Source organism: Lactuca sativa, chromosome 4 (assembly GCF_002870075.4).
Source record: "Lactuca sativa cultivar Salinas chromosome 4, Lsat_Salinas_v11, whole genome shotgun sequence".
Classification (NCBI taxonomy): Eukaryota; Viridiplantae; Streptophyta; class Magnoliopsida; order Asterales; family Asteraceae; genus Lactuca; species Lactuca sativa.
Genome location: NC_056626.2, coordinates 84,178,613 through 84,201,980, shown reverse-complemented (window position 1 = coordinate 84,201,980; position 23,368 = coordinate 84,178,613). Strand labels below are relative to the sequence as shown.

Here is a 23,368-nt window from a genome sequence, read left to right as displayed (position 1 = left end):
CGTACACATCAAGGTCACTTCGAGTTCCTAGTTATGTCATTCGGGTTGTCAAATGCGCCCTCAAGCTTTCAAAGTTTAATGAATGAGGTGGTCCATGCTCAACTTCGACGGTACGTTCTCGGTTTTTTTATGAAATTTTAGTTTATAGCCACTTACTTGCAGAACATTAATTTGATTCATTTAGAAACGATGCTCGGTTTGGTGCAAACACATGGGTTGTTTTTAAAACAATCCAAGTGTTCTTTTGGTCAGGAGGTAGCATAATCAGAAACCACATTTGAACAACTGAAGAAGGCATTATTGGAATATCCTGTTCTTGCTTTACCCGACTTCGCAAACCCACTTATTGTTCCGGCATGGGGATTGGCGCCATTCTTCAACAACAGAACCACCCTATTGCCTTTTTTAGCCGCAAATTGGTTTGGTGAAAGTAATGGCTCATTGGCGACCATTCCATTTCCTTATCAAAACAGACCATCACAGTCTTAAATTTTTATTAGAGCAACGTTTGACTACTTCTCCACAACAACATTGGGTAAGCAAGCTTCTTGGCTTTGATTTTACTGTGGAATACCGCGCAAGGGCTCTCAATCATGCAGCAGATGAGATGCCTTGTCTCAACGAGAAGAGGACTCAAAACAAGGCTCTATTCTTGCTATTTCCTCCATTAAAATGGAATACTTACATAATTGCAGCAGTAAATCGATATTGCATTTCAACCGGGTTGCAACTCCTACCAAAGCAGAGTTGCACCTTATAACAAAATGACATGAAATTCGCACAACAAAATTCATTATCATTATCATCATAATTATCATCTTTTTTAAAAGTATATATACAACAAAAAATGGTAAATCTGGTAAAATCTAACACGTATATAATGACGAAAGCCGATAAAAAATACTCATCTTGCACAAATTGTCCTAACCCAAAAATGAGGGAAGGAAATAACTAATGGCTTCTTTTCCGTATAAAAATCCTTTTACTTTTGGTTTGTTCCGGCAACAACTTTCCGGTGCCGCCTTGAATTGAATCTCCTGTCTCTCCGGCGCCTAACTGGCGGGATCTTTGTGGGATTACTTACAATATGTTCCATCGATGTTTCTAAGGCAGAAATATTTGGTGTTTCATCAATCGGGGTGGAGGGTGGCGGCATAAAAACAGTGAGTGCACCTGGAGGAGGCTGCGGTAGTGGCGGTGGCGGCGGCGGCGGCCAGTGCTCAAGAATATCGCGGTGGTATCCCTGAAAAAGAGGATAAAAACAGCATTGATTTTTTAGGTCAACAAAAATACTTTTCGAATCTATAAATATAATAAATTTCTTGAATCTTGAGAAACTTTTTTGTACGAATATTGAAATTATATCAATGATTTTCGAGTGGTCAAAAAAGTCCTAAAGTTTGTTCATTTTGTCGGTTTTGACAATTTTTTGCCTTGCTACAAATCTTTTATGTTTTTATCCTAATTATGTTTTTCAAATTGACACGAAAGTCCTTAAGTTTTCTCAAACTTTATCGGTTTTGTCCTAGGAAACCAAGGGCAAAAATGGAAAAAACTTGGCAAACTTTAGGTATTAACAAACAAAAAATCATCACATGGACAAAACCGACAAAATTTAACAAACTTAAGGACTTTCATGTCAAAATCCCGTTTTAGAATGGTAGCATCATATGCTTGGTTTGAAAATAAATGGTAATCAAGATTTGCATTAGGGAATAATATTGTTTGACTTTGAAAGTCAAAGTGTATCAAAATCAAGAAAGTTTTATTACCTGAACTACAAAATTTCGCCTTTGACAATCCCAAAACATATGAACTGTCCAATTTGTCTTTGACATGATCTTGTCTCTCACTGTTGAGAAGCTAATCTGATCTCTTGAAGTAAACCGATCAACTTCATTGAACCAAAGACAAGTAAAAAGGTTTGAGATAGGAATATGCTCTCTTATCACCACGCATCCTTCAGGAACATCTGCATAATTACAACATTATCCTTTCAATACTTTTTTGTATTTAGAGGGCATCGATTTTCAAAGTAGAATGTTTTAATATGAAGAAATGAAAGTATGATGAGATGATAAACAAATAAATGGAAGTAACTAGTAAGTTGCTAATTCTTGCATTTAACCTTTTTAAAAATAAAAAGAGTGCATTTCATACCACTTCTAATAGGAAGTTTTGCCTCTGAGTATGGAGTTAAACCCTCAGTTTTATAAAAGTTGATCTGGAAATCAATTGAGGCATTGTCATATTTTGAAGCTGCTTTATTAGCTTCTGCTTCTACAAACACATCAAACCGTTTGTAATGTCGAGATATTGCAAAACTAGCGTTTTTCCTCCACAAGAACCTGAAATTCACACATGATTACAGTTTTTGAATTAATAGGAATTTAATATCAAATCTAGACAGAAGGGTAAAATCGTCATTTACTCTCGCTCATTTCATTCGGTCCTTAAGAAAAACAATCTTTGGTCATACAGAACTTACTCCATACCGATAGAAATCATTTATCCATTCAACACTATATCCATACGTTACTTTACAGGGAATAAAAGAAACAAGAAAGGAAGGGTAAAATGGTCATTTACTCACATAATAAGAGAAAATGTTGCATCAAAAATCAAAATATGATACCTTTCAAGAATTTGATAAGGATCCACAACAAGCTCAAGTTTCCCATCCACCCAAAGAGAATAACGAACATTTGGGAAAAGCCTATGTAGTAGAAGCTTTGGAACCTACACATATATTTATGTATGTATCCTCATTAAAAACATTGTCCATTTTTTTATAAATGCAAGAAATAGCAATCTACTTTCATTAATCTGTTTATTATAGCATCCTAATAAGAAAAAGCAATGAAAGTACAATGCTATAATTGGAATACTATACCTTCCCATTGCGTCTTGGATCAGTATATGGTAGATTGTGTACAACAACAATTCTCCATAACCCAATCCTCTTGCTATCATCAAGATCACTCGAATTTCTCAAAAAACTTGCAGTTTCCTCATCAACAAACATGAAAAAGCAAACATTTTTCTTTGCAGTTTCACTCATGTTCTTTGGTTGTTGAATCAAATCATAAGCACCTGAAAAACTTTAATCATTAGATTCAATAGAAAGTAATCCATCTCAAAAATTAGGGGTAGATAGATATAGTTTAGATACCAAATATGGCTGATGCAACCACCACATCCCTACATTGATCCATCTCAAAAAGATCCGAATCATCAATATCAAACCCTGTTTGGCGCCCTGGTTTATCTCCTCTCACAAATCTTTCATCAAATCAAAAAAGATTTAATAAAAATGAAGAAATGTTATTTCAAGAAAGCAAGTTTTGGAGAGAAAGGTACCCGCAATGAACATTCATCGACTCTTTTATGTCATAAGATTCGAATCTTTGCTTCAAAGAAGGATACCCACCAAAATCGGATCCTCCAAATTCAGTTCTGGTTAGATTTTCTTCATGGATGTAATTTAGATTTTGAAGAATTGGGGAAAATGATGGAGCTTTTGGCATTAACGCAATGGCTTCTTCCACAGGAAGGTAGCAAACTGGACAAGCTGATAAGAAGAAAAAACACAAATTTTCTCAATGGAAAACAGAAATGGTGGAAATCGTTTCAACAGAATTTAAAAACTTACGACGTGGGCCTGTTCTTTTCTTGTCTGCTGGTGGAGGTGGCATTGTGAAGGTTTCACAAGGATGGTCAGGAGGAAGGGTGTATCCGGTGAAATAAGCAGGTGGCGGAGGTGGTGGTGGTGGAGGAGGAGGAGGTGGTGGTGGTGGTGGTGGTGGTGGTGGGGATGCTGTAATTTTTGTGTCGTCATTTAAAGTAATGGCTTGAACTCTTTCTTCATCAACACTCGCTGGTGAAAAGCTTGTGATGGAATCGTTCTTGAATTCTAAGTTTTGGATATGAACTTCTTGTGGAACTTCACCTGCAGATAAACAGCAAAAAAAACTTTAAAGTGATAAAAATGAATTTTTACGAAAGATCGAGATAGTAAATTGAGGTCAAAATGTACGAAGAAATGCAGTCAAATTAAAAACCCATAGATGAATTGAGCTCAAAATCAAGAAAGATACAGTTTGTTGATAAAATGAATTATTGGCACCGACAAAAAAGAAATAGGAATTGAGCTAAAATCGTACAAAGTACTACATATAGAAACATAATTTGGTTCAATATTAACCAAAATTAAGCGAATATTTGATTAAAATGAGATTTAAATTGGGCTAAAAATGTACAAAATGCAGTGGAATTTGAGACCCACAAATGTAAATTGCTCTAAAAAGATGCAAAATTCAGTTACAATAGATATCAATGAATTAGTATCATAACCCAATAGAGAAAATTGTGCTAAAAAGTTGCAAAATGAGGTAAATTTACAGACCCAGAAACTAAATTGAGCTAAAGTCTACGTGTGGAAGAATAAAATATTAGAATTGATTTGAGGAAATCGAAGCTAAAATTTGACGAATTCAAATAAAAATTGATCGACGAAATCAAACCTTTGCCAACATAAAATACCCACAACATAGCTGCGATGGACACAAGACACAAGAACAGCATCCCGACTTTCTTTCTGTGAACAGATTTGAAGATCCACATGAACATATTCTCCTTGTCTTTATTAACAAACATCTTCGATGTCTTCCTGGAAGCAATTGGTGGTGTTGAATTGGGTTTTTGTTGTAAGAACACTCCTCCATTTTGTGATTGTTGTTGATGTTGTAATAACGACCCATAGCTTGATGATCTTAGACCCAATGACCCACTAGTCATTGTTGTCTTTCCTCCAAAATCGCAACTTCCTCTTTCATCTCATTCACCCAATGCCGACAATCGATTAAATCTGTGAACACAACTGTAATGTAATTCGGAAGTTAAACATACTAACTCAATCCAAAAATGATAGAAAGCAGGAATCTTTACCTCATCAGTAGCCACAACTCGTCTTCTTTTGCAGATCTAGATCGTTTCTTGTGTTCTTGAATCCCTATGAGAAAGAACCCGCAAAGACTTCGTTACTGTTTTTGTTTATCGAGAACTGGATTTGGGTTTTCTTGTTGATTGGATGGAAACGAGGGGAGAAGTAGCAGTCAGGCTCTGGTTTTGAGGAAATGATGAACAAGATGTGCAGAGCATTTTTCAGCTCCTCTGTTATTTTCGGTTGTAAAAGATCCTTTTAAAGATGTGCATAGACTATTGTGGTGCTATGGGTAGTCAATCCACGTTACCTTTTCATCCTATAATTTTCAGTTCTCATTACAAAATTCTACCTTTTTTTCTTTTATTTTCGGGATGTGATGGAGTTTACCCTAAAATGAGAGCAAAAGCACATTCATTGTTTGATTTTTAAATAGTATTATTACGTCACATAACGAAGCAAAACAATGTGAACCGGATGGGTCGCTTTCGATGTATTCAAATGATTTAATTTCAAGATATGCGAGGTACTAGATTATATTTCTCTTTAGAGAATATAGTTTGTCTTGTTTAAAGTCTTTGAGACATTACATTTACAATTAGGTAGCTTCTTGAGATGGACAAATCATGTGGTTGTTCTTGACATTACATTTACTATGTGATAAGTAAACCTATTGATCCGGATAGGGGTGAACGTGGTGCGGTTCGATGCGGTTATTGGCTAAAACCTCACCACTAACCGTAAATGCGGTTAATCTATTTTCAAAACCACTTGGTGCGGTTATTTTTGCGGTGCGGTTAGACGGTTATTCTTGCGGTGCGGTTTTGTTTTTCTACGTTTCGGTTACTAACCATATGAATTTTGTGCGGTTATTTTTTGTGGTTTTTAACCGCAGTTTAGAGTTCAAAGTTCAAACATATTACTTGTAATAATAAAAAACTATAAGGTATAAGACAATTAACTTTAATCACAAAAGACTAATATCTTAAAAATATCAAATCATTAGTAATTAACAATAAACATCTTAAAATTGTCAAATTTCACCATTTGCGGTTTTTGAAAAACATAAAACCTCACCATCAGTTTTTATTGCGGTTGCGGTTTATCAGTTGCGATTTTTACGGTTAATTTTAGTTGGGGACGGTTTTTACTCACTCCTAGATCCGGGTATGTAAATACAATGTACAAAACATACACATATAAGTGAACATGAGATAAAAACAAAATTGACTACAATTACATGAGTATTTTAGATAAAGCATCGAGGCTCAACAGTCGATAAGTTTAAGTTTTTTTTTAACAGCTAAAATTTTATAAAACAAAGCTAGCCGGAGACTAGGAAAAAAAATTACAAAGATATAGCTAACAAAGGATTTTGGATCCGGTTGATCCGTTTACATTTAGTTTTAAAGTTTCTATTTATAAACCACTGAAACGATAAATCTATAATACTATCAAATAAACATTCTTTTTTCGGGATTTTATCACCAAACAATGACTAATTTTGAAACTTCCACATAGACCACATCGTCACACAGCAAATCTATTCCAAAATAATTCTTTAACATGGCACCAATTTAACCTTATCAATCCAAGAGAGCTAATTGAACACGTGTAACCACGATTGAATTTGGATGTCACATTATCTTCCTATCATACCTGAGATAATTTTAGTTAATTCACACGACACAACCATGTGAGGTCCAGTTTCAACAGCATTCGAACAAATAGGGACATGCTTTCTCTAACACCCTGTAATTCTAAATCTATAATGGTTGGTAATGGTGCTATACTCCCAGTCACTTGATGAATTAAATTATCTAAGTTCATAACTAAATTGGTATAAACTTACAAATAGAAGCGAAGTCCTTTTGGGTTGCTCTCATAACCAGAAATAGCTAGAAATTATATTAGGAGAGAAAAAGAAAATGATTTGTTAATATATTATGTCATTAACATATTAATTGGGAATATATAATTAATCTGTTAATTTGTTGTGTGATTAATAAATTAACATGAGATCACTAATTAAATAATTGATTTGTTAATTTATATGGTTAACAAATTAATAAGAAATCAATTAAAATTAACTAATTATTAATCTGAATTACTCTGGAATTAATTGGAATTAATTAAAGGTGCAGGGGGTGAATTATAATTGTTCAATAGTTGAACAAAAGAAACGATTCTAGAACCATCCATGGTATGGACGGTTTGACTTGATTCCTAGGGTTTCTGGAAGCCTCCTAGATGCAGATACAGAAATGATTTGAATTGGGATTAAATACATTATTTAATTCATTCAAATTTGACTTTGTCGACAAGTTACCTTAACTATAAATAGGATCCATTAGGCATCAAATTTTGTTCATACCTTTACCTACAAGATTAGGAACGGAATTTCTATCACTTTCCTCTCTGTCCTCTTCGTTTTAGGGTTTTAGGTACAAACCATTAGAGGCACTAAACCTTTGGTGCTTGCTTTCCAAGATTTTTCAAGATGGATATTGGTGTAATTATTTGCTACAATAATCAAGAGGTATGTAACCATAATGTTATGTGTATTTTGATTATAATAGGTTACCATTAGGGTTCTTGATGTTCATAGTTTATTGTTATCAATAGAGAAAACATAGATCCATATATGTTGCATGTGAACTTAAGAGTAAGTAATTTTCTGCCTCATGCATAGATTTATAACCTATAAAAGTCATAAGTGGTATACAAAGCCTTAATTTTCTATCTGATTGTGCATAATAGTGAATGGATCAAAATTAGGATTTATAGAAATTAAACCCTGTGGGCTTGAAATTTCGATTTGGCTAGGGTCTCTTGAAACCCTAGCCTTGACCCCTTATTTTCAAAATTGCTAGGGTTCCCTTAGGGTTTTCTAGTTTACTTGATTATTGTTTTAAAAGCTTTGAAATTTGAATAATAAAAATCTAATAACCCTAAACACTAATTTCGTAAATTAGAAGGTTTTGTATTAGGATTAAATTTGAATTATTTTATTAATTATTTAATTGAAATAATTATTTAATCCCTAAATGATTTAAATTAATTTAATTAAAAGATAAAGATTAAATCATATTTAATTTAATTAAAATTTTAATTCAGAAAATTAACATTTAAACCTTGTATTTTGAAAAGTTTTAAAAAACACCTTATATATATTATTAAAAGTAATTATTATATGTATAAGACAAAGTCGGTCGAATCGTCAGTACGCCTCATTCACAAAGTCATATTATAAATAGGGTATAAGGAAATGACCTCTAAAATGACCTTTGAATGGGTGGCTTTTGCACTCACCACTCTCCTATGTAGTGGAGGGTCGTTAGCACAACGGATTCAATAGGATATAACCTCATTAAAAGTATAATAATATAAAGTACTAGAACCTTCTTATAAATTTCACTCTAGTTACTTTAGGAAAAATGTGAAAAGTATGCTAATCCATGAAAACACACGTCATACATTATATGTTGTTAATGGAGAATGTATGGTTAACCAACACACTAATTTAGGACTATAAAGTTGTAATGATGGCACAAATCGAAAATTATTGTTGTTGATGGAGCGGGTGTGGTTAACCGGCACATCAATGTGAGATGATAAATGACCTCGAGGTTGTCAAGCGGGTTTGCATGGTTATGCACATCTTGTTTGTGTTCCTCGGCATCCTAGTCACAAAAGTGAGAGCATAATCCAAGATTAAACATGTCATTGATAAGATTCAACGAATCTCAAAAGATCTAGAAGTTTCATAAGATTGAAATTGGTAAAAGTCTTACCTACCTAAAATAGATTCTCAATTTGATTACGACATCCCTCTTCAGAGTTCGAATCGAAAATATGGATCCTAGCCTTAATTTAATTTTTGGGTTAATAAATAACGATTAAAATCAACTAACTTGAATTCTCTATTTTCCCAATTTTAGATGTCTTATGAAGATATAAATGGTCTTCCTCTTTCTTTTGGAAATGTTTTTTCCTCTTCCTTCTAAAGATGATCTTCAACATTCTAATCAATGTGAAAATGTCTTCCCTTATTCAAGTAATGGTAGAATTAGACATCATGCTTCTTCAACTCTTCCACCTCCTCCTCCTATGACTCTCCCAACTTCACGTTTTCCTCAAGTTGAAAGATAGACTACTCAACCCCTATGGAATGTAAACATCGAGATGGAAACTCTGTATATGCATATGTTCTGAAAATGAAATTGTACATTAACAAGTTGGATAGAATTAATGTCATTTTCCCAAGGGAGCAAGCCATTAATTTGGCTCTTCTCTCTCTTCCAAAGTCATATAATTAGTTCATTAAGAACTTTTATATGAGTAATATTGATGTGACCCTAATTGATATGACCCAAATGTTAATGGTTGCAGAAGCAGAAGTGCTTAAGAACACATCTGAAGCATAGATGCTTATTGGGTCTAATTCCAAGGTTTCCATGGACATTGACAATGGTGACATTGGTGGTCCAGAAAATATTTATCTTTGCAATGGAAAGGGGTTGTCCAAGATCAAACCGTTTGATCGTATAGTAAAGATAAAAGCTAGTTATGGGACCGTTCCATGTGTTGACCCCAAAGAGTCCATTTGTTTCTACTGCCAATTGAAGGGACATTGGTTGCGAAGCTGCCCAAAGTACTTGAAAGATCTCATAGATGATAATGTCAATTTGTATGACTCTACTTCAGGTACATCCATTATATACTCCATTATTTTAACAAGTTACTATTCATAGAATCTTAATACATGATGTGATGACCATATTTTGATGGTATTACAAGATCTAAGAGAAAGAACGAAGCTTAAGCAGAGTGAGTTAAATCTGATCGTGGGAGATTGACTTTTATCACATGGTTCAATGGTCAGATTTGGAGCTAGTGCTAAGGTGTTAGGATAATTTAATATATTGTTATTACTCTTCGGAGATGTCTTGAAACATAGTTTTCATTTTATGCATTGTAAGGATAAGATCCAATTTTCTATTTAGTCAATAAAAGTGAAGTTTTGGTTTATCTGGTTGTCTTATTTTATATTTCCTTGCAATGGCATTTATGAAAGTGTTTGTTATGTTTCTAATATTATCAACGTTAGTTATAGATTTGATTTTTATGATATCGCTTGTGGCATTGTCATAATTTACTAAGTAAAAAAATCCCATCACCAAGTTTTAATTGGACAACAACTTGGAGTCATATAATTCGAATTATGTGAGGCATGATAATTTTGTTCATTAGAAAATTATGGTTAATTCATTGTTCACATGTGTATGTGAGGCAAGTGAGGGACTAATGTATCTAGTACATGTCGATATTGTGACAACCCGAAATTTCTATTATGTACAAACATGTCAGGTCAATAGAAGTCAGAGCAGTTGTTGCTAAGTTTCAAACTTTTTGGAACAAGTTTGAGTATTTCAAGATTTACACTTCGGGTGATAGCAGGAAAGAGGATGCCCTAGAGTATTTTGTGCATCTTGAAAGTTTCAAAACTCCATGAGTTTGTATTTTACGGCTCAAATAATATTTTTGGACCGAAAACTCAACGGACTATATAAAGGACACTTAGCCATTTTAGTTCATTTCTTCCATTTTCAACTAGAGAAAAGCCCGAATTCTCTCCCAAGGATCTTCAATCTTTTGCTCCGTATTATAAGTACTTCAACCCTAGAGTGTATTAAAGTGTATTACATGCTTAGATATGATTGAAAACACTCATGAATCAAAAGAAAAAAGGATTTTACAACCCAAGATCTTCTTGGACCGTAAACCCTAATTTGGGTGCCAAAGTGCTCCCAACTCTTTCCTTATGCTTAGAAACGAGTATGGAACCTTCCTTTGATGTGTTTAGCACATAAAAATCACCAAGTTGCCCCATTTATAGGTGTTTACGGTTTGGGGATCTCCCAAAACCGTAAACTCCCCACAGGTTGTATAAAAGACCCATATTCCTTCCTATGCCTTAGTAACTAACTTGGATCCATTCTTTGATGAACTAAGGACTTGAAAACCCCCAAAATACCATAAACCTTATGAGTTTACGGTAGTAAACTCAAAGGAAAATGGTTTAGGGACCGTAAACTCCAAATAGGAGTGAAATGGTGCCCTAGTTCCTTCCTTAGTCACATACTTCAAGTAGAAAAGCTTCTAGGGACTTTTAAGGCTTCAAAAAACAAATGGTCAAAAGTAGGTGAGCTTACGGCCGTAAAATCAAGGGTTTACAACCGTAAACTCTTTTGTTAGTGACCACAAAACCGTAAACTCTTTTATGGAGTTTTCCTTGAACCCCAAACATACTAGCCTTTCCCTACAACACTTAGAAGCAATCCTTGGGACTTATAACACTTGTATAAGGTGTTTATCATATCCTAGGGTGTCTTAACTTTGTTTATTAGTTGCTTAAAGACTAATTGGATACATATATGTGATATTATATGTTAACTAGGATCATAAAGTGTGTTCAAGTCTTCACTTGACACCTAGCAATCCTACATCTTCAGTTCATCCAAACCACCATCTACAGGTGAGTTCATACCCCTTGAATTAACCTTTTAAATTTTGTTAAATGTTTATAAATGCTTTATAGGGGGAATACAAGTTGAATCATGTTTAGTTATTATATCAATCACATGTGATTAATAACTAACATGCAAATGGCTTTACTTTACGTAACTGTTTTACCAATCAGATTTCTTCAAATGTTTATCTTAAACGTTTTTAGGTGTTTAAAACACTTTATTAAACTGTTTATTAAACACTGTATGTTCATTTCAAACCCTGATACATTGTGTTTCAAACAAAGTTTCCCTTATACTTAAACTGTTTTTGTCAAACAAATACTTCCAAACCGTTTTATAAAATGACATCAAGTCGATCTTTTCTTAGGTATTAGTCTTTTTCAAAGGTTTTATAAAACTCCTTATATGCTTTTATATTGTCAATTGCATGCATGTATACGTATAGTTATATAAATAATGTTTAAAAGACTTAGGAAGGCTAACCCGCTTTATTTCCTTTTCCCCGTTGGGATGTGGTCTGGTAGGGTATCAGGTATCCGTCCGAAGGTCGTTTAACTATCAGTTATATATCATGTATGCATATAGAGACATAAAAGTTTCCTCAGTCAGTTTAGTACCTTTGGGTAGCAAAGGCATACTTCAGGTTATACACGTACATGGTTAGTAACTATTATAGGTATAGTTAGGAGATACCACTTACCATTCCAAGTACAGGGAATCACACAAGAGTCAGTTCATTCATGAGTCTATACTAGTACATTACATGATACATGAGTACATTACATGATACATGAGTACGGTTACATAGATACGCTTACATGAGTATGTTTACATAGATACGCTTACATGAGTACGTTTACATGAATACTTTTACGTAGATGTTATATGGCGAGTTACTATTACATATTATATGTGTAGATACTGTTATATATAATTCTCCTTCTTATCTTTACTTTGTGATACAAACACATAATCAACGAGATAGATTGGAGTTTATATCCTCGTTCCAAAGGATACTTTGCGGGACTAACCATTCCTAGAACCTCTGTTAGCTACAGAGGTAAATGCACATCTACGGATGTCTTCGGTTGATACCATTATAGGTATACTTTAAGGGACTAACTATTCCTACACCCAACTGTTAGCTACAGAGGTAAATGTACATCTACGGATGTCTTAAGTTAACACTGTTAGTTATCCTAGTACAAAAGGATAATACTTAGGTCATTATATTATTTCTTCCTTTACTTTGTGACACATTCACATGATCGACGAGGTAGGATATATTTGATATAGATAACTATTTTCCTTATTACCTTTATATTGTGACTCATACACATAAACGATGAGGTATACTATAGTTTTATACTAATAGTTAAATAGGAAAAAACCACCACATTTATAGAGAAGACTACTTTCAAAACAGTAGGGTCTTGGTAGAAGACTACTTTCAAAACAATAGGGTTTTGGTAGAAGACTACTTTCAAAACAGTAGGGTCTTGGTAGAAGACTTCTTTTATAGGGATCATAGGGATTCCTAGGGTTACTCAAACGCTTTCAATTACTTATAAACATTTCCTTACCTATACGAACTTTCGTTCAGAACAATGTCAAGTCTTTCATTACAATTTTTACAAATCAAAGACACATTAATACTTATGAATTCACCGGCTTTTTGGCTGATACTCGCTTTCAAAATAACTTGTATTCTTAGGTCACAAATAGACACATACGACGACCAGGTTTTGTGAAGACGGAGCAGTCCAGACTCGTCTTATATTCTAATTATTCATTTTATTGTTGTATATTATGAAAGAACACACTTGTAATTAAAATGATACTATTAATTCAATGAATGATGTTGTTGCTTGTTTACTACTTTACATTGTCATGATACATTACATGACGTCCTCCGCCCCAGAACGTTTCTACCGTTCTCAGTTTTGGGGTGTGACAGATATGGACTATTTAGATACACCATAAAGGACGATAACACTATTCGCCAAAATCTACTGATTCTTCAGAAAATATGGGTGTAATAATAAGATTAAGCATAATTCTAATACTTTGAAAATATTCATAGAGTAGCAGAACGAATAAGAAGAATCTATTAGGCAGAAAGATAAAAGTGTGTCCAATCTGAAAGGAAAGGATAGTACTTTAGCATCATGTTTTATGATCATCTTATTGATTGTGGAATTATATTACAATTGATCCTCGAATAACATATTAGTGCAATTGTATGACTAAGAAGAGGAATCATATGTTGTAGGAAATGGTTCGATCAAGATATGAGTCATACTTTATTTCCAATCAAGTTTTATAGCCATGCTCTAATTACTATAAATCATATCTTGAAAATCATTTCAAACTAAGAAGGTTGATTACACCTCGTGAAATGTGGAGTCGTAATGTTTTCTTACTATAACACATTTAGAATTGGAGTTGTGATGTTTTCGTCAATCGAAAAACAAAGATATACTGAGACCAATTCTATAAAGTGTTTTCTTGTTGGGAATCCACACAAACTTTTGAATATTTGTTTTAGCTCGTCAAGAAATGTTCCTTACAGGAAAAACTCATATGTCTAGAAGTCAGTGAGAGTCATATTGATCTTGAGAGTTTCAAGAGTCAACCGACAATAAACCTTTTAGTTTTCACTAACACGCAACCTGAGGTTGGTAACATGTGTTGACACATTCTTATTTTTGTGCACTTCTAGTTGAGTTGGCAATGCTTATGAGTTCTATGTTTTTTATTTAACTGCAAAAACAAAGAGTGTTGGTCAGCGAAAGTACATTGATCAATATAGATGAGTTGTTAACAACATGGAAGCACTGGTAGGCCCTTGTGCTACCAGAGGGCAAGAAATTTAGAATATTGAAGTTTAGTCCATGAAAGAAAGATAAATTTGAATTTGGTTTTGTCTTAAACCTTGTCTTATGATTGCAGGTTGGAAATGATAGATTCGCATGGATAGGAACTTATGCACCATAAAATCTAGCTGGCAAAGGTTTCACTTTAATTCATAAGAATGATTATAAGTGTAACACCCCGTTTATTTATTTAATAAATAAATAAATTAATCGATGAATGAATCATAGCCCATAAATCTGTAATTATATGGCAGAGTGTTGGTCTTGAGGGGTTAATTGTCAGTTTTGGAAGTTTGGGGTTAAAAGTGTAAGTTCTAGCATTTATTTCGTAAAGATTTTTAGAAGACAGGGGGTATTTGGTAAATTCTAGGCATAATATGAAAAGGATTAGTAGGGGGAGGCGTTGTATTGTAAGTCTCAGACCTAATTAGTATTTAGATGGCAGTGGTTAAAAAGGTAAAATATGGATTACATTTGAATAAAAAGGGGCATAGAGGGACTGTTATTTCCATTATGGCAAACTCTTGAGTGGAGTCGGGTATAAAGGGTTAAGCAAACCCTAATCCTAACTTATTTCTCTCTAGCCGCCATGTGAAGACTCCAACCGTCGCCTGCCTTCCTCTTCGCTATCTCTACCGTTGGCGGACGTCGGGTTGCCGAGAAGATCTGCTGAGATCGAATCCGCCATTGGAAAGGACCGGTCGAAGGGCCGTGGTTGGGTCTCAAGATGGACAACACTGTTACGTGGCTATTTCACCAAGTTTGGTTGTGTAACACCCAGGATTTGAAAGCCAAGAAAGTAATGGAAACCCTAAATTTAAAAGAGACTCGGCGAGTCGGAGCGGGATCCGGGTCGATAAGAAAGTGACCAACTCGATGAGTCGGCCAAGTAGACTCGGCGAGTCTGGTCTGTGCGAGGAAAACCCTAAATCTGGGGCTTGGAGCCTATTTAAACATCTCAATCTTCTTCCTAGGGCTCCTTTACAGCCTCTCACACCTAGAACGCCGCACCTTAAGCCCCCATTGTGTTCATTCAAGCTTTTAACCATTTTTGAGTGGTTTTAAGGAAGAAGAAGGAGTGGGAATCTTTGAAGCATCGGGGAGTGGCTTTGGATCTGAAGTTTGGGAAGCATTTCAGAGCATTGGAAGGTATCAATTTGTTTCCCTCCTTTAGATTTTCCTTGGTTATGAGTTTTGGGGCTTTTAAGCCATGTTTAAGACCAATCTTGAGCTTGAGGTCCAGATCTGAGGTTGCTACCTCAGATCCATGCTTGTTTTGGTATGGAATCCCATAAAGTATCAGCCATTGGGTGGAAATTGGAGTCTCTTGGTTCTAAACCCTAGTTATGGGTGTATTTTGCCTAGATCTCACTCTCTACACGTAAAGTTTGCAACTTTACGTGGGAAATAGGCTTGGGGAGGGTAGATCTACAGTTTGGAGCTCATGCATGACTCGGAAGTCCTCTGCATGTAAGTGGATCTTAGTGGACTCGACGAGTCCTTCGAGTGGACTCGACGAGTAGCTTGAAGATGAGGAGGCACTCGACGAGTGGGATGAACAGCTCGTCGAGTCGGATGAAGATGGGCATGAACTCGGCGAGTTGGATGAACAACTCGGCGAGTTGGATGAAGATTGCCGTGTGCTCGGCGAGTCTGTTCTTAGACTCGGCGAGTCAGGTCGAGTGGTCCCAAACCCTTCGAGTTAAGACTCGAGTCAGCGAGTCGAGCCAGGACTCAGTGAGTTGGACAGGACAGGAATCGGGAATCAGTAAACTCGGCGAGTCAGGGGCTGACTCGGCGAGTAGAGTCGCGAGTGGAAGGACTCTGGATTTATGAACTCGGCGAGTCAGTAGGGTGACTCGGCGAGTAGGGTTGACCTGGAAGGTTGACTTTGACCAGGACATTAACTTTGACCAAAGTTGACTTGGTTGACCTTTGGAGGTCAGTTAGACTAAGTGTTGGGTTGTTATTGGTAGCTCGGGGAGCTAGCGGGGCAGCAGTTCGGAGTTAACGGTCAGGTAGCGGTCAAAGGGGTTAGCAGCAGCAGTTCAGCAGTATCAGGTGAGTTTCCCTTTGTATGAATGGGTCTACGGCCACAATGCCGACCCATGTAGTTATGAGTAGAAGACCCGGGGGTTAGCCCTAGGCACAGTATGCTAGTATGATATTTGGACGAGGTCCAATGACAGAGGGCGGGTGCCCAAGGAGCGGTTTATATGATAGTTTATACTTGTTGTCTGTGTGATACTTGTATGTGCCTGGTAGGGAGGTGAGAGAGGGCGAGGTCCCGTATCTCACCAATATCAGAGTGTGGATGGTGTTCCACGTCTCAGTAGCAGCAGAGCAGGGGCGAGGCCCAAGTTAGGAAAGGAGTGAGGGTGGGCTGGGCCCGAACCTCACTATCAGCAGGAGTATGGACGAGGTTCCATTACTCATCAGTAGCAGGACTCGGGCGGGGCCCAGAGATAGGCGAGGCCTTAGAGCAAGAGTTGTTAGAATATGTTTAGCTTATGTAATGTTATGTGATACGTTTATGTGTTATTATATGTTAGTGGGCGAGGCCCTGTGACAGGCGAGGCCTAAGTGAAACAGATCTGTATCCGAGCGGGGCTCGAAGCCAGGCGGGGCCTGGAGCGGCGGGGCCATTGTAGCGGGCGAGACCCGAAGTAGGGGGCGAGGCCCCGGATAGCGGGCGTGGCCCAGTATGTGCAGTATGTGGTTATGCATGGTATGTGGTAAGGTGGGGAACTCACTAAGCTTCGTGCTTACGGTTTTCAGTTTTGTTTTCAGGTACTTCCGGTAGCGGAGGGAGGAGCTCGGGGTGATCGCATGGCACACACCATAGATTAGTCAGCCTGGGAATGTTTACTCTGATAATAAACAAGTGTTTTGAAAAATTTATACTCAGATTATGTTTTGGAATGATGTCTTTGCTTAAAGTAATGTTTTATTAAAAAGAAATTTTTGGTCTTGAATTTTGGAATGTTACAGGTTGCCGCCACTTCGCTTCTACGATCTCCGGCGCCATCATTATTGATGAGGATTCAAATCGACCACCGCAAGGACCGACTGTCGCCTACGCCGTCGGTGGAGTCGCAAGATCAGTCGACGACGAGGCCAGGAGCTGCCAACCGCCATTGTTACTTTACTGTCGCTGCCGCCAGGGAGCTGGAGCGTGGCTGCCGCTTCTGTTCGGTCATTAGTCGTTGCTGCCACCTTCGTGGGTCTCTGCCATTCGTTGAATGCCACCATGTGGGTGGCTGCTTTCGGAGTCCGAGCAAAACACATAGGAATCACTACCCTAGTCTGTCGCCGCTAGCCACCGTAGAAGGTGGTTGTGCGTGCTTTGGTGTGTGTGGTTTATTGCTACAGTGGAGTGGGTGTTGTGTGGGCTTTGTTTGATGGCTGGGAAATGGAAAAATACCCACCCTGGCCGCCAGCCATGGTGGCTGCCACCACATGCCGCCGCCGGCCACCGCTAGGTCATTATCTATATATGTGTTTGTATTAGTGTGTGTGTGTGTGTATGATCATGGGAGTTAGCATTGTAAAATGTAACTAGAAAGAAGAATAATGAAAAGAAATTGAAAACCACCACCTTAGGGTGGTGGCTGTCGCCACCGGCCGCAGTGTCGGGTGGCAGTGTGCTTGCCTCGTTGAGTTTGAATCGTTTGGGGTGCTTGAAACCCTAATGGGCCTTGTAAGCCCTAATGGGCCCAATGAAGCTTAATGGAATTAGTGAAAACCCAAATGGGCTTAATGATATTCTAGTGGGCCTAATAGGCCCAATAAAGCCCTAATTGACCTAAAAGCCCAACAAATTGATAAATGGGCTAGTATTTGGGTTGGAAACCCTAATTAGGATTTGGAAAACCCTAATTTTCAGAATTTATCAGGACACACACGGGAATTATTTAATAACTTGAAATATTAAATAATAATCATTGGCAGAAATTAATCTAAGCAATATTGGACTTAATAGATTAAGTCCTTAGTCGATTATGTCCTTAATGGGTTAAGTGAGAAACACTTAACCCTAATCGTCATTTTATGTGAAACCCTAATTTCACTTGGGCCTTGAGTTGGGCCTTTCCATTGGGCTTTGGTAATTAGATTATTAATGGGTCATCTAAAAATAATCTCATGGACTAGAATATGTTGATGGGCTTAGGGTAAGACCCATATGAGGGTTTGGGCAAAATTTGGAAAATTAGGTCATAGATGGGCCATAGTTTGGGCCTTTGTGATTATGAGATATTGGGCCATTAAAAATACCAAATGATGGACTGGACTTTTGGTTGGGCCTTAGAATGAGACCATGCAAAGGTTTGGGCCCAATTTAGAAAATCGGGCCATATGTTGGGATTTGATTCATAGTTGACTTTGGGCTTATGGATTGGGCCTTGGGCTTGAATAAAGCTAACCTTGGGGTAGTGTAGTAATTATCCAAGTATGTATTTACGGTTATGTGTTGGGACCCAATTATTAATTGGGTGTTATTTTGGTGTTGACAGTTGGGAATCTATCATCCAGCAGCTAAAGTTTTATCCACGGGACTTCAGCAGTGCCAGGTGAGTCTCCTCACCATACCAATGGGTCTAAGGCACCAAGGCCAGCCCATTTTATAATATGTGGTATACTAGTTGTAGTGATATGTGGTATGCTAGTTGGTTATATGCTATGTGTTATGTTATTTGTTTATGTGATATTTACATGAAAGACCATGGGGGGAGCCCATGACACTTGGATGTAAGACCATGTGGGGGAGCCCATGACTTTTTAGGTAAAGACCTTGGGGGAGCCTATGGCACCGGATGTAAGACCATGTGGAGAGCCCATGGCTTTCCTATTAAAGACCATGGAGGGAGCCCATGACACTTAGGTGTAAGACCATGGGGGGAGCCCATGGCATCCTAGAGTAAGACCTTGGGGGGGATCCCACGACATCCGTATATGTTTATATCCATGACTATATGATTGATATGGTTTATGTAGCTGTTATAGCTAATGTGGATTATGTGGTTATGAGGATTGTGTGGGGTATGCTCTGGGAACTCACCAAGCTTTGTGCTTACAGTTTATAGTTTTGGTTTCAGGTACTTCATTTTCAAAGGAAAGGAGCCGGCTCAATCGCAGTGCATCACACTATGTTTTCCGCACATGAGATCTTTGGGTTTACACTCTGATATTATTTTATGATGACATGCTTGATTATTGACACACTGGTTTGACATGAGATATCATTATGACTGTTTTATACTGATGGTTTTATGTAATAACTTAAATAAAACAAAATTTTTGGTCTTGAATTTTTGGGTCATTACAATGAGGAAATACTTTCACTGATGGATTTTAAAAGATCTGATAAGGATCAATAAGGATATTGGTTGTGTTAATTGCATTCTCAAATTCACAATATGATCACGACATCCCCTCTTCATATTTCGAATGGTAAGGAATGACATAGAATTGTTTAAACTTTCGAAAGATATATCTATCAGTATTGAAGGTTTAAGCACACACATATGCTATCTAATTATGGTGTATAAGCTTAAGAAGTCTAGTTGGAGACTTCTCGATGCATCGCATAACAGAAATTTGTACTTATGTAAGAAAGTCAAGAGTATTTGTTTCAAGAAGTCCAATTCATTTTTGGGTACATATCAAAGCTAGTAGGAGCATAATTGTTATGATAGTATTACATGCTGACAATATTGTTCGTAGGGAACAATGTCTCCAATTTGCAAATTGAAAAGTTTGGGAATTGTTTCGCTATAGTAGACTTTAGGGAGAGGACACTCATACTTCATTTCGAATCTAAAGGTTTAGATCGTATAGTTTAATAGGGCTTAGTCAAAGACATATAAATATCATGTTGAAATGTTTCAACATAGGAAATTTGATATATGGAAATATTATAGCAAGAGATTAAAAAGAATAAATTCATATTCATGTTAAAAAAAAACGATATTTCAGTTCAGATTGACATTATGAACCTGTTCAAATTCATATGGTGAACCTGTTCAGATTCACATTATGTATTCATAGTGTGCATAATAGTAAGTCAGATTCACAATGTGAATATGAACTGATCGAGTTTTTTCACATTGTGATTGTTAAAAATCAAAATATTTACAGTTTAGATTCACAGTGTGAATCTACACTGATCGAGGTTTTTTTTAGTCGGTGTTGATGTTTATTAAGAGAGCAAAAAATTAATATTTTGGTATAATTAGTTTTTTTTTTAATAAAAATAAACTTAAATATTGAAAAAGCTAACAAAATGAAGTGAGTTTTTTTCGAAAAAAAAATCGTTTTTTATATATCAACATGGATCTCTATAGAAAGAGGACGAAAAATCGAGAACAACGGTATATTCAGTTTTTTTTTTCAATAAAAAATGTGGTCTAAAATTTTTTTTTTAACGAAAAAAAGAGGTGAGTTTTTGGTAAAGAGATAGATATTTTGGTATAATCCGGTGTGTGTGTCCAATGTACAACTATACATCTATTTTCTTGGCCGTTGATCATTATGATTTTCGACGCTCACGATTGGTTCCTTAGTTACTTGTTAATTATGGTTCTATATTGAACCTCACTTGTTTTATATATATATATATATATATATATATATATATATATATATATATATATATATATATATATATATATATATTAATGACACTAAATAAGTAGAGAAGTAGATTGTGAATTGATATCAAAGAAACGACTACTAGACTAGAACACCATAATTTTAGAATATTTTAAATTTTTTAACCACCTTTTATTTATAGAAAAAACAATTATAAAATAATAATTGACTTTAAAATTTCCACGAAAAAAAATATTTTCAAAATATTTTTTGTCATAAATTAGAATTTAGAAGATATTATTGAGATCGAAAATTACAATCAAGATAAAAAAAAACTAGATTTTCAAACCCTTTTTGAAAATTCATATCTAATAACCTCGAAAAACCTGATTTTTAAATCATTTTTATATCATATGTCAGATTTTAAAAATTATGGCCAACTTTGTTAACTTGTTATTCTTGATAATGATGAATGTTATGTAATATGAGTTTCTATTAATTGGTAAATGAGGTCACTAACTCTATATATTTTGTAAACAAGCACTTAATCTTTTAAAAAAAAACGGCTTACGTTTAAATCGTCAAATTTGATCTCTTGTTACAATGAAACTTTGATCCTTGAGCACATGCAAATGAAACGAATAATTTGTTTGTACTAAAATTGCTAATTGTTGTAAGCTATACGTTTTCTTATATTTGTAAAACTAATAATTTGTAGTTGCTAAAACCAAATACAATAATTTAATAATTATTAAACCATATAATGAAATCAATATTTATAAATAAAAATAAAAATTAAGAAATCTGACAAAAAGATTGATGAGTGCTTGTACAAACTAGAATGTGACCAAATACTTGTAATTAAAAAACATTTTAATTAATCCGTCAACTTAATCATTGAAGATCCCAATTATTTCTTTCTTAATTTTAGAACTTTTTATCATCTATAATCCCGTCTCATTCATCCACCTGTACTTTTATACTTATTTAAATATAATATTCATATTTCATTTGTTTTTTTAATCATCCTTTTCATACAACTGTATTTCTTGATGGCTGGAAATATGGAATCTACAAGTAGTCTATTATTGAAAGGGGACAGACATATTTACTGATTGCCATTTTATTTATTCATTGACAGAAGAGGTACCTTTTGTTATGCTAAATATTCTGATGTCACCCTTGTGTATATTTTTCATTCATTTTAGTCAATAAAGTAACCTTTTTATTCCATTTAAAACCTTAAAGAGGTTAGATTAATATATATTATGTTTGCGGTGTGTGTCTAAATGTATGTTTGCATTCATGGCCGGTTACGGCCTTATGGGGATTCAAATGCTGAGCCCAGCAGAAAAAAATAGACATTTATGTCTTAATGTGTAATGAATTAAATTGTACAAATTAATTTTTTTAAAACGATGATAAACTTTATAGCAATAAACATAGAAAAATCCTAGTATTTTAATGAATAATTACATATCGTAACAACTAACCGACGATCCATGAAACTCTCCTAGCATTCTTGATGGTAAATTGGTTGATCAACTCTTTGTAGTCTATACTCTCTAAGATTTCGTTCTCGATAGATATCATCACTAAACCGCTAAGTCTTTCTTGGGTCATTGTGAAGCGTAAGTAAGATTTCAAAAACTTTGATTTCGAAAACTCCTTTCTGCAAATGTCACTGTTACTGAAATAGTCAACAATATTCTATATGCAATGCATGCATTTGGGAAATAATCAAGTTCTTTCAAAAACTTCAAAACATCTATATTGCTAAATAAAATGGCTTCCAATGTCACAAATAATTTCAACTCCGTATAAAGTTCATCGGCATCAATATCCGATCTTTCTACAAACTTGAGTGCTTTTTCAAGATGATGACAAGATGTCTTAAGATCTTTATCTTCAATTCCCCTCAAATTATGTGGAAATAAGAAACCAAATACTTTGTGATCCTCTTTGAATCATTCAATCGTGTCTTAAGAGAAGAAATAACTTGATCAATAATGTATAAGAAATAATTGACTCTGAAATTCTCTTCGGCTGTAAATGACATTTCTTCGCTACTTGAACTCTCATCAAACATTCCTTGGAATCAAAAGCTTTTGTGGAAAATATTAGATCAATATTCATTTCAATAGAAATCTCTTTAGCTTCATGAAATGATTTTGAAAAAGCGGTTTCTCTATAATCCTTGAAGTACTCAATCAATTTCTTTATTTCTGTAATAGCATTATCAAGATGCATATACTTTGATTATAACTTTTTACTCACATGCTTTAATACTTCATACTTGATAACAATTGATACTAAAATTTCAAACTCACTAAGTTCTTTTTCTACTAGTGAAGTTGCTTCACTTGCAATTGCAGCATCATTATCTTTTTCTCTAACTTGCAGTAAAGCTTCCCATACATCAACAA

The 23,368-nt window shown here is 35.4% G+C and overlaps 1 protein-coding gene across 2 annotated transcripts; it reads right to left on the bottom strand.

Moving 5' to 3' along the window:
- Positions 1 to 775: 775 nt before the first annotated feature.
- Positions 776 to 5,318, bottom strand: LOC111917365 (probable hexosyltransferase MUCI70). Of its 2 annotated transcripts, none has more exons than XM_023913062.3 (10): positions 4,948 to 5,318; positions 4,524 to 4,879; positions 3,653 to 3,949; positions 3,361 to 3,571; positions 3,173 to 3,282; positions 2,894 to 3,093; positions 2,636 to 2,739; positions 2,161 to 2,348; positions 1,773 to 1,972; positions 776 to 1,243 (listed from the first exon to the last, which is right to left on the bottom strand). In XM_023913062.3, exons 2-10 carry the CDS (start codon positions 4,795 to 4,797, stop codon positions 983 to 985), a joined length of 1,845 nt encoding a protein of 614 aa, XP_023768830.1. In that variant the 5' UTR covers positions 4,798 to 4,879; positions 4,948 to 5,318; the 3' UTR covers positions 776 to 982. The 2 variants fall into 2 exon arrangements, with proteins under 2 accessions (XP_023768830.1, XP_023768833.1); XM_023913065.3 differs by having other exon boundaries at positions 4,524 to 4,867.
- Between the last annotated feature and the right edge of the window lie 18,050 nt (positions 5,319 to 23,368).

Coding starts and splice junctions, on each gene's coding strand:
- LOC111917365 (XM_023913062.3), bottom strand. CDS start 4,797: ATGACTAGTGGGTCATTGGGTCTAAGATCATCAAGCTATGGGTCGTTA. Junction 2,349..2,635: donor CCTTATCAAATTCTTGAAAG/GTATCATATTTT, acceptor TGTGAATTTCAG/GTTCTTGTGGAGGAAAAACG. Junction 1,973..2,160: donor AAAACTTCCTATTAGAAGTG/GTATGAAATGCA, acceptor GTAATTATGCAG/ATGTTCCTGAAGGATGCGTG.